Consider the following 12,069-nt stretch of genomic DNA (forward strand, 5'->3'; position numbering starts at 1 on the left):
GGGGAGAACTCCCAGCGCAAATGGTACAGTGAGTGTTTATGCCTATGACACTGTGGTGAGGCAGCCCATGACACTTCTGAACGAAGAGAGAGGGTTCAGCCTTTTTAGGGGGCCCATGTGCAGTAACACAAGAGGTGGGACACGGACAATTGATAGTATGTATTAAAGTGTGGAGAGTGTACTCTCAGGTACAGCTTTGTTGAGTAATGAAGGGGATAGATGTGGGTGGCGGCTGGAGCTGGGGCCGGTGCACTTTTCCCTTTCAGAGTTCTAGCGGGGGGGGGGGGCGGGGAGAGGTTTCCTCACTCCCGGGTTGGGATTGGGCGAAAGGCGCTCTGCTAATTGGGGATGTGGGTAGTTCGGAACCTACGGAGCAGGGTGGGGGTTGGGGGGGGGGGGGGGGGTTTACTGTTCTGAAGGGTGTTGGGGGCACAGTTTGGGGGTGGTGGGAGGCAGGTGGGTGGGGTCACGCTGAAGTATGGTGTAGAGTATGGGACATGACCGAGAGAACCAAGGGCACGGCAGGACACATATATACCTGAATTACCATAAGAGGGGATAAAAGTTTGAAGTTGGTCAGCTGGAATGTCAACGGGCTGGAGGATAAACTGAAGCGGTGTATAGTATTGCAGTTTTTGAAGCGCCACGCCCTTGACGTAGTTCTCCTTCAGGAGACGCACTTGATGGGAAACACATGCTACGCTCTGAATAGGTGGGTATATGTGGAGAAACAGGAGTATGAACCCATCAACCTATTGGGATTGGGGTCTAAGGAAATATATACGAAACAATATCCCAACTGGTATTATTGAGCACATTAATAAACAGTACTTGATAAGGATATCTATACAGTATTATCCTACAAAGATCAAGGAGTCAGTTATTTTGTTCATAATAGTGCTAAAAAGCAATATTTTATATTCAAAGGAAATAGAGGGATAGGGGCAGATAAACACAATTCGTTGCAGCACTGTATGAACAGTTAAACAATAAACAAATATCAGCCCATAAGGTAGTACAAGGTGCACGAGTGCAGTGAGTTGTGACACTACGGCAGCGCAAGTGACAAGAAATACAGCGTGAGCGGCGCAAGGTGCAAGGTGCAAATATATACAGTGAAAGAACACAATGGTTTCCAATCCAATAATGGTTTCTCAGTTCAGTGTTTATAAGGAGAACCAATGTGGAGGGGCGCCTGGAGTCTGGCTGTTTGGTCGACGGCGTTTCGATCCGTATGAATGGGGATCATCTTCAGGACATGGTGGGCTGGATACAGTGCTGTGTGGGAGGGAGGGAGATCAGGGTAAGGGAAGGTTAAAGCAACTGGATAATTAATGTGAGGGGGGGGGAGGGGAGGAAATACTGAGTGTTTTTTTTTTTTTGGTTTAGTGCTTACCGTGGATCAATGATTATCGGACCAATGTAGAAGGATTCAATTGCAGTCAAGCTTGATGTGGTCCCGATTCTGGTGGCACGTGGAGGACTGAAATTATATATGTATATATAACTCAGGCATGAATTACACTTTAAGGGGGTAGGTCTATGTAGGGCGTGCCGGAGCACTGACCCTACTCACCAGCAGAGTCCTGGAGTAACGAGTGGTCCAGGAAGGACAATAGCCGTCAGGTGGCGTCGAAACGTCCACTTCGGCGTTCCGAAATTCAATTATCTGGGAAAAAGAATGCAGGGGAACATCGATCTCGGGACATCGTTTAAAAACACAATTAGAACGCGCTAAGGAAACCTCGGCGTCTTACCTTCAGACTGTCACGTGAATCGCACGATGAAGGGATGAATCTATAGGGACAGAGAGCATGGTTCAGAAGAGGCGCCTATGAGTAACAAGAATAGGTGGGGGTACACCCTGGCGGCTCATGCGGGCTTTACGTCCGGATCAAGGGGAGTTGGAATCCTGTTGCGGCGCAACTTCCCGATTACTATTGACCAAACAGAGGTGGATCCCCTGGGCCGCTTTGCTGCAATCTCGGGACAATGGGAGGGCCGCCGGCTTACTCTGGTGGCAGTTTACATCCCGCCAGGCCTCCAAACACAGTCCTATCAAGACCTGGGGAAACTGCTACTGTCACTTCCTGAGGGACAACTCCTGGTGGGGGGCGACTTTAACGCGGTGGTATCAGGGGAGATGGACAGACACCCGGCCAGGGAAATTGGGACAACGGTGGCTCCCCAACCTTATGGAAGCATGCGGTCTAGTTGATCTTTGGCGCCTCAAACACCCAATCCAGGAACAATATACCTTCTTCTCTGGCCCACACCACACTTTCTCCCGACTTGACTATTTGTTAGCACCAGTGTACCAGGATGTAACGATCGAGGAAGTCACCCATCTGGCACGAGCTATCTCGGACCACTCCCCACTGTGGGCGCACGTGACAGTGGGTGGCCACAGGGTGGGTAGTGTGGCACCGATCAATGCTTGGTATATTAAAGGAGAGGACACGAGAAAGACTCTGTCCCGAGTAATAGACAACTATTTCAAAGAAAATGAAGGCTCGGTGGATTCACCATCGGTACTGTGGGAGGCCTTTAGGACGGTGCTGAGGGGGGTGGCCCTGTCGGTCATAGCAGGTAACAGAAAGGAACGAGAAGCCCAGACAGTCACAATAGAGCCGGAACTCCTGGCGCTTGAGAACGCAGCGCAACAGAGCGTAGACCCTGAAGCGGTACACAGTCTCCATCTCAAAACAGCAGAGTATAAGGCCCTAGTCACAGAGGCGGCCAAAACCATGGCGCGCAGTAGGGAGGGCAGGTTATACGACCAAGGGGACAAAGCAGGCAAACTCATAGCCTGGCTAGACAAAAAACAACAAGTGTCGAAGGTGGTCGTCGAACTTACAACAGAGTCAGGGGACGTTGTAACAGAACCGCATGAGATAGTGAAGGAATTTGCGGCTCACAACCGTAGGGTCTATACTAAGAAATCGGAGCGATCGGAGGAGGAGGAGGAGGAGGAGTCAATGGCTTTTCTCAGTGGTATTACCCTTCCCGCCTTAACGGCTGAGCAGCGGGAGACTCTTGAGGCACCAATAGGGACAGAGGAATTGACACAAGCCATTCATGATCTCAGCTCAGGGAAAGCCCTTGGGCCCAATGGCCTGCCAGTGGAACTGTACAACCTCAAACCCAGCAGCCTAGGAGCACCCCTCCTAAGGATGTTTGAAGATAGCAGGGAGCAGGGAATACTACCAGTGGACCAACGAACGGCCACTATCGTTTCAATCCCTAAAGAAGGAAAACCCAAGGACGCCTGTACCTCGCACAGGCCGATCTCGTTGCTCAATGCTGAGCCTAAGATCCTAGCCAAAGTACTGGCCAACAGACTGAAACCCGTCCTGCACGCACTAGTGCACCCCGACCAATCGGGCTTTATGCCACTCCGCAACACGGCGCTCAATCTGCGCCGACTGCACGGAGTATTGGGTAGCTGTCATCGGCTGCAGTAGGACGCGGTAGTAGTGCCATTGGATGCGGCAATGGCGTTCGACACCCTGGAGTGGCAGTATATGTGGGCGGTATTGCAAAAGCCAGGATTCAGCCCGGAATTTGTAAGCTGGGTACGTCTTCTATATACGGAACCGCGTGCACAAGTAGTGGTCAATAACAAGGTCTCGGAAGTTTTTGGGTTGGAACGAGGGACGCGACAGGGGTGCCCCCTCTCGCCCTTGCTTTTTGCTCTTTCGTTGGAGCCACTCGCGGCCTGGGTTCAGCAAACGTCTTCCCTGAAAGGGATACGATGGACAGCAGGTTGGGAGGATAGAATCTCGCTCTACGCAGACGACATCCTACTTTACCTTTCCAACCCGGGTGTATCCATTGTGAGGGCGTTGGACATCTTTACTGAATTTGGCGAATACTCCGTCTACAGTATTAATTGGGGTAAATCCCTGTTATATGTCCTTCAGGGTGACCCCCCCACTTCCCGGAGGATGCCCGATCCAAATAGCACAAGAGGGATTCACATACTTGGGGGGTTTTATCACTCAAGACCTGGCCCTCAGATGCGAGAGGAACCTTCTCCCGCCCCTGCAGCGGCTCCAGAGATACTTGGCCACATGGAAAACCCTCCCCTTGTCCCTTCTGGGACGGGCAGCGCTGTTTAAAATGATGGCGCTGCCAAGATTCCTTTATGCCCTCCAAAACTACCCGGACTTGGTGCCACAGAGATACTTTGCCGCTATAGAGACGGCTCAGCGGGACCTCCTCTGGAATGGTTTGGCCCGTATATCGCTGCAGAAACTGACACAGGGTTGGTTTGACGGGGGCATCGCACTTCCCGACATTAGGAAATATTACTGGGAGGCACACCTCTCGGCCATCAACCAGGGCACTTACAGTGCGGGGAACGACCCGGGATACGAGATGGATAAGTGGCTCCTGCCGGGGGGCAACTACGAAATAGCCCTTTACTCACGACCGGGGAGATATTGTCTCACGGGTCCCACCAAGCACTCGGTCCAGCTCTGGCACATCGCGCAGAAGAAACTGGGTTAGGCAGGGAAACTTACCCTAGCAACACCGCTCTGGGCCTCGGAGCAGCTTGGTTCTCTTCGGCAAACCAAGGGGTGCCGGAACTGAGACCTGATTGGGATTTCGCAAGTTAAAGACCTATGGAGCCCGACCGGGGTAGTAACATTTGACACTCTACAGCAGACATAGGATCTGGCGCAGACAGAACACTTCCGCTACTTGCAAGTCAGAGACGCGCTTACGACAAACATTCCCCTGGGGACCCAACCCCCAGAGTACTCACCGTTGGAGGACAGGCTACTAGATGGCCACCTCCCGGAGAAAGCTATCTCCTTAACGTACAAGAAACTCATAAACCACACTCCGGACCAGTTGAGGGCCCTAAGGGGTAAGTGGGAGGCGGATGGACTTGTAATTGATGACGAGGAATGGAGTGAAGCACTAGCATCCCCCAAAGAGATAGCGATAGTGGCCAAACTACGCCTTATACAGCTGAAAATCCTGCACCGAGTTTATATGTCTGGTACAAGGTTGGTCCTGATGGGCCGTAGTGAGGATGGGCTCTTCCTCAGAGACTGTGGGGAGCTTGGCACCTTCCTGCACATAATATGGGAATGTCGGGAGATACAGGCCTACTGGACCCGGGTGTTGCATTGTATGAGAGAGGTGTGGGGAGTGGAGCTGCGACCTGAGGTGAAGAGATGTCTACTCAATAGATGGGAGCCAACGGACCTCTCCTCTAAAGGGAAACTGTGGGTCACGCTGGGTCTAGTAATTGCTAAACGAAATATTGCGCGACTGTGGGTGGCGGAGGCTCCGCCTACTCTGGGCGCATGGAAATAAGTTATGGACTGGAACATGGTACAGGAGAAGACTGTGTATGTGGCCCGGGGGTGCCCGCGGAAATGGGTAGCAATATGGACTAATTGGAACGAGTATAGGGGAATATCTGTGAGCCTCCCTGTATTGCACGTGACGTGGAGCTGGCTGATTTGTAAATTTGGTGATTATTGTTTCTCCTAATTTTAAATGTAACCTTGCTGAAGCTGTAACCCAGATGGTTCTCTGAAATAACTAACTTCTCTTCCTGCCTTGGACGTGACCTGTATGTTTGCTTTAACTTGAACTTGGTTTATTGCGAATAAAAAGATTTTATTAAAAACAAATGATAACGAAACACATTATTAAGACCCATAACTTCAATTGAGCTTTCAGGTCACCGCTGAGGATTAAATTGGGTGCTATTCCAACTTCTGCGTATGATAGTTTACCTCCTCATAGATATTAAAGGTTCCTACAACTAAGAACATCTGAAATAAATACCTACACTACAGTTGCCCTTACTCCAACAAAAAGATGACCGATTTGGACCCTGATAGTGTTCAAACCTACTTATTTTTTAGTGGGCTGGGTCAAGAATCTTAAAAGCATTTCCTTTGCATTTGTACCAGATTAGTTTCTATGAAAGTTCAATGCTTAATATGTACTTCTAATATGAATTTTTACCTATGGTTGAGTCAACAGACTGCACTAGCGGTCTCACTTTTTAACTAATCGGCAGTGATTAAAGTTATAGCATACGAATGTAACGGTCCATTCAGTATTTTAGGTTGCAATTGTGTTATATTGTTGCAATATTAATTTAATTATATATTGCACGCCTGTGTGTTTTAATCTTCTGTGCATGGTATAAGCCTAATAATCCTTTATATTGACAATAATAATAACCTATACTAATCTACCCCTTCAGAATGAACAAAATGTTTCGTAGACCAATGCAGCACACAGAACTAAAAAAACACCAATGTAGTACCAGGCAAGTTTCTGTAAAAAGTCAGTGAAAACAAGCTAAATACAATTACCCTAACTCCCCATTTAACCATCAAAGCAGCTCACGAGAAAACTAAGTAACGTGCAACTTGCACATTCTTCAGAAGAAAAGTAACTTAAGCGGGAGAACTACCAAGACATAGAATAGAGGCCAACGTATCATGAGGTTGTATCGATGTTATATGCAGGTACTCAGGATTCCAAGGTGATTATGAGAGATTCTTGTCCCTTTCGTACCAGGACAGACATTTCATAAACAAATGGAAAGAATATACATCTAAAGATTATTTTTCAATTTTCATTAAAAGTTTTTAACATATAGAATTTGAAACTGGTTTCCCAATTACACACAACGCCGCTACAAAGTCTTAAGAAAATACTAGACAGTGCTTTTGGGATGTTTTTCTATCAGTTAATAATACAAAAATAGAAAAGGATCCTTACCACCTGCTCCTCCTCACGGCTCTCACTGGAATCTTCAGGTCTCCTCTGGAGTGATGAGGCGTGGGCTCCGGCCATTCTCCTTCCTGCATCCGTCCCCTCGGCCAGTCGCTCGCCATCTGTAGAATAGAAGGCAGATGAGCGTGAGTTCTAGCCTCAGCTCTTCCCATGGTGGGATGCACCGGCATAGGTAAAGTTTACCATCAAACAACATCTGGCCCACACACACATAACCAGGAGCTCTCAGATTCTCAAAAGGGGACGTCCCAAAGTTTATGACGCTGCCTAAAAATCCAATGCATTTTGAGGTTACTTGGGCCCCTTCCGATCTAGATAGTGGTTAGAGACCAGCCCTGCAGAGTCACCAAATCTTCAGCATAGTAAACATATTTTACACAAACATTGTTTCAAACTCAAACAAATCAAAAGTTTTTAAAATTCCAACACAAGAATTGCTCTGTATGGCACTTTACATTTGTTACCTGGGCACTGTTAACGGTTTGCTGTAATTAACCACTTAAAGAAATGACAACGTTGCCTATATAGTGCAAACATCCCTTTTTAATGGAATGGGGGAAGGGCTACTGTCAGCAGCAAGAAACAGAGACCGTAAACATTTACATGCAACTCAAACAGGATGGACAGAATGATTCATTCTTTGTTATGGGGTTTCTGAAGTCAAAACATCAACACAAATCCTCGTAACAGCAGTTATTTCAAAATGGCACTTACACTTCAGAAGAAACACAAACATGCTACACCCTCTGTCCAATGGTCCCATGGCTTAAAAACTAATATGTCTCCAAGAAGCCAGGTACATAATAATGTTCTGCATGGTAGTTTTTTAATTAAAAGATGTGCCCCATAATTCCAGTGGCCCTGGTCTTATGATATCTGTGGAAATGTTTCAGCCCCTGTTTACATTTCACAGTACACCACCAGGACCAGCTGGGAAGCAAATGCTAATTTTGCCCAAGGTGGTATCAGAAAAAGCATGTAAAGATATTGCTACTTGCTAAATGGAACAGATGTAAGTCACCATAGCATTTAAGATAATTAAATATGATCATATTTTCGGTGTAATCCTTAAAAATAAAAATCCCAGAACATAGTGTGGAACTATTATCCCCATTTTGAATTGAATTCCACGAAAATTTCCTTCCAGTGCCCTAAAAGGATACAGGCGAGACTCAAGAGTTAAATCTAAATAAACTGATGTAATGGGAGCAGGTATACAATGGTTTTGTTTTGGGATCCATCAAATATTTTTTTATAAATACTGTAGTAACAACATACTAAGTAGGAGTACGGCAGGCCTTTACCTACTTTGCACTGCAAGAAATTGGAGGAGGAAATATAAGAAAAGTGGAGACTATCCCCCTCAATGTGAAGGGAGTCAGGTCAGTAGTTTTATCTTTAGTTCTCAAATATATGATTCGACACCGAACTATTCCTAGTGGATATCCTTAGGTAAGTTACTTACATCTGAATTAGATTTGAAATACCACCAAAAACAGAAATCATGCTTGGAATGTCCTGCCTTTGTGGCCGCTGAAAGTGCAGTTGAATCTTATGTATTTTTGCCAATATAATCATTTAGGGCTGCCTTTCATACTGTGTATATTTTATAGAAACTGCAGTCTGGGGAGTAACTGCAGCAGGTGTGGTAAAGATCTGCATTGTAACGTCTGCTATTGGTCTCTGAAGGTTGATAAGGATGGATCACAAACCGTAACACACTAGGTTGATTCTTCTGAAAGGCCTCATTCGCACAGGACCAGTCAGTGAACTGTCTGGTTAAGGCTTCTTATATGCGGGCAGGGACATGGCAAGAGTAGTCATATGCCATGTCTGTAATTTTTTTAAGCAGATGATGATGGGTTAGGTCAGTCCTAGATCAAACAATTATTACTGCAATCAGAGGAGGCAGTGCACTGTGGTGAATCTAGAAGCCCAGATGGGTGTGAGTGTAGACAGGCACACCAGATCAGTGCCAGTTGATGGGCACAGGAGCTGGGAGAGTCAGACAGATATCAGCTAAGTGCCTCAAAGAGAACTGCGTGAATGGGTGATGAAAGAATATTAACGTTTCTGCATCTCTTCTGGCAAAGAAGAGAAGATAGGACATCATTTGCCAGGACTCATGAAGCTTTCATCCATGCTTAAAACACCTCTGTGTCCTGAATTGTTAATTAATAGTCTCCCTTTCCCCTTCTGTCATGAACTTGCCTCTACAATCAATCTTTAGGTCCTAGATTCTGTGATTGGGTCCCTAAAAACCTACACCCACTGCTAGCACCGTTATTTTGAGGTAGGTGGGGGGCTCTGCTGGTGGAGACTCACTGACATATATAGTTGACTGCCAACTACATAGGAATTTCAGACATATCATAATGGTTAAGTATACAGCATATAGAGAGACATCTTTCTAATTCTGTAGCACTGTCTCATTTGAGGGTATGTTTACAGGTTAGACATCTTTCTTTTACAGGTAATGAGCAGGTAATTTGCCTACAACCATTTTTCTGTATCTCTTTATTGGCATTTTGTGAATTATCATACATACATTGGTAGGATAACAACAACAAAAAGAAGAAAAAAATATTGACATGTATGGTAGTCAGCAATGATCAAAATATAGGCATTTTACATATATGTGAATCCGTTCGATTCCTAGCAAAACATTTGTCTATAGTAAAATAGCTGTAATATATTGCAGGATCATAAGCCTTATGTCGGACCCTTGATAGCTAACGTGCAGTCTGTGGGTCTTATATTGGATTAACTTGGCCACTGCTAAATTACCTGTGTGGTCACGTGCCAGTGATATTACATTGTTAAACAAAACAAATGTAACTTTGCAGAGTTGCCTAGTCCTTTCTCAATCACCCACTGAGTCGCCCCCTCTGTTCTGCGCCATCTACCCTCTGTAAGGTGCCCCTCACCCATTCACCTAAAGAGCGATTACCTGCAAGAGGCCCCAGCACACCCATCTCTATTCCGGCCCGTGTTCCCGGTTACGGAGTGTTCAATCTCCGGGTGAGTGATATGCTGCCGAGCCCCCAGCATGGAATCCTAATGTTTTGCAATATGATATTTTGTAAGCCCCAACGTGTCTTCTCTGTTAAGAGCTATACTTTCCGCTTGTGCCCATACCAGGAGAGACTGTTTCCATGCCATGTGATGGTGGGGAGCAGGTGTTTCCACCTGCGTGTGATAAACCACTTAGCTGTGATCAGCCCCAAGTCCAGAAATCTGGAAGTTACTTTGTGTTTCTTGGATCTAGGAAACAATCCCAGTATACATTACTCCCAGTGTGCAGCCAGTATTGTAGCAGAGCGTTGCACGACCACAGCATATGCAAGATGCCGGCGCCCACTAGGCCGCATCCCAGACAGGCCGCAGAGCTCAACTGGAAGTACCTATTCAAATTATCAGGGGAGAGATACGCCCTAAGGATAATGTAGCATTGTATGAGTCGTTACCGGACATTCTGTGGAATTTGTGTAGCGCTTGCCAACACCTAGTCCCAGTCTGTATCTACCCAGGGACTCCCTCTGTCTGTTTCCCACTTGCCCCGCAGGGAGGTGAGTGGGTCCCTCGTGTGTGCTAGCAGTACCTCAGTCAGCCAGTGTTTTATATGGCTGCCCGTCCCCATCACATGCATATACTGTATAACCACATAGGGCCAGGGATCAGCCTGTTTGGACTTCCTACAGAGTTTTACAAGGCCTACGCCACCCTTCCGGCGCCTCAGTTGCAAACGGTGTATGACACTGCGCTCTCTGACTCCTGCCTCTCCGCCTCGCAACGGGAGGCGCTCTTGGTCTCTCTCCAGGGTTCGGTGTCTAGGCCTGCCCAGAACCACGTCAGAGAGGCCACCAGTGAGTTGTATAGTAGGAACTGGCCCAGTGGAATGTCCGAACCATGGGATAACCCCTCATATGTCCATCCGCAAATAAATCACCCATCGTTTGTATTCATGCCGCATGGCACCAGCTCCACCCCCATTGTGGTCACCCTGCCCCTCGGCTCGCCAAGCAAGGGCAGCGTGTATGGGGTTGCCTCCCGAGTAAGATACAGACTGCGCCTAAAGCAGCAATTTGCTACAGCTAACATCCCAGGCTGTGGTGTGGGTGCTCTAGACACGGGGTGGAATAGATGAATGTTGGTCAGCGTCCATGCTGGTAGTAACTTCGCTGTGTCTTCAAGCAACAGGCCTGCCAGCTATTTCGACACACACTGTAATTGGGAGGCTAGGTAATAGAGCTCCAAGTTGGGAACGGCCAACCCACCCTGCTCCGCCGGCGCATACAATTTTCGTAACGCCACCCTGTGTCTCCCTCCGTTCCAGATGAACTCCCTGATCCATTGTTCTAATTCACAAAAGTTTTTGCTCGGATATATACTGGTTGGCAATGTAGTATTATCTATACATCCATAAGGAACAAGGGTCTAAGGGACAGTTTACCGACCACTAACCAGATTCAATCCCCAATTCAACTACATTTAATACATAAAAATCTGGCGGTCAAACAAAAAGAAATAGAGAAAAAGAGAAACCACAACCATCAGCCATGTAGCCCGCTAATATTGAATAGTATTCAAAAAGGGATATTACATTCCATAAATCAGAACTAGCATCAGAAACAAAGACCATTACGAAACAGTCAGATGGAAATCTGACTGTTTCGTAATGGTCTTTGTCCCACACCCCCCATCCATGCACCCCCGCAATGCCTAAAGAGAATTTGATTGAAAGGGGGCCCCACAAAACTATTGACATGCCCCAAATAACATGACTGTTCATGAATGCAATGATACATTGTTAGTTGTTTAGTAATATAAGTACAGATTACTCGTACTTGCATGTCCACAAAGTTCAGAATAGTGCCCCTGGCCCTCCGGCCTTTCACATAAAGTCATGCAATAACATCTGCTGTTTGCGGGGTGACCTCAGGCGGGGTAATGAAGTCCATGGAGGAGGAGGAGGCGACATCCGCCGATTCTTCGTCGCTGCCCCACTCCTGGAGGCTTTCCCCAGGTAGCAACTCCCTTTGAGCCTCACTGATTTCAGCTGCCGCCTGCAGTGCTCTGTGCTGGTCTAGTATAATTTGTTCGACATTAAGACCGAGCCCCGAACCACTCTCCCGTGCCCTGTGTCCCCTCCTCCGGCATCTCCCCGCACCGGCCCCCACTGAGTCCCCCCTTGTGCCTCAGTGGGTGTGGTGGAGCACCCAGGGAACACAAAGTCCAGCCACTTTCAGGCAGCCATAGGGGTGTCGAAGAAATGCGTTTTAACACTGGCGA

The 12,069-nt window shown here is 47.2% G+C and overlaps 1 protein-coding gene across 2 annotated transcripts in view; it reads right to left on the reverse strand.

The window, feature by feature from the left end:
- B4GALNT4 (beta-1,4-N-acetyl-galactosaminyltransferase 4) overlaps positions 1-12,069 on the reverse strand; it is a 923,999-nt gene that overhangs the window by 578,129 nt on the left and 333,801 nt on the right. For both annotated transcript variants that reach the window (XR_013608736.1, XM_078681274.1), the window contains exon 2: positions 6,763-6,878. Coding sequence is in view for 1 of the 2 variants with exons in the window: in XM_078681274.1 (XP_078537400.1) it covers positions 6,763-6,878 (116 nt within the window). In the remaining variant the exon portion in view is untranslated. The remainder of the gene's footprint in view (positions 1-6,762; positions 6,879-12,069) is intronic.

Source organism: Lissotriton helveticus, chromosome 3_1, assembly GCF_964261635.1.
Source record: "Lissotriton helveticus chromosome 3_1, aLisHel1.1, whole genome shotgun sequence".
Taxonomy (NCBI): Eukaryota; Metazoa; Chordata; class Amphibia; order Caudata; family Salamandridae; genus Lissotriton; species Lissotriton helveticus.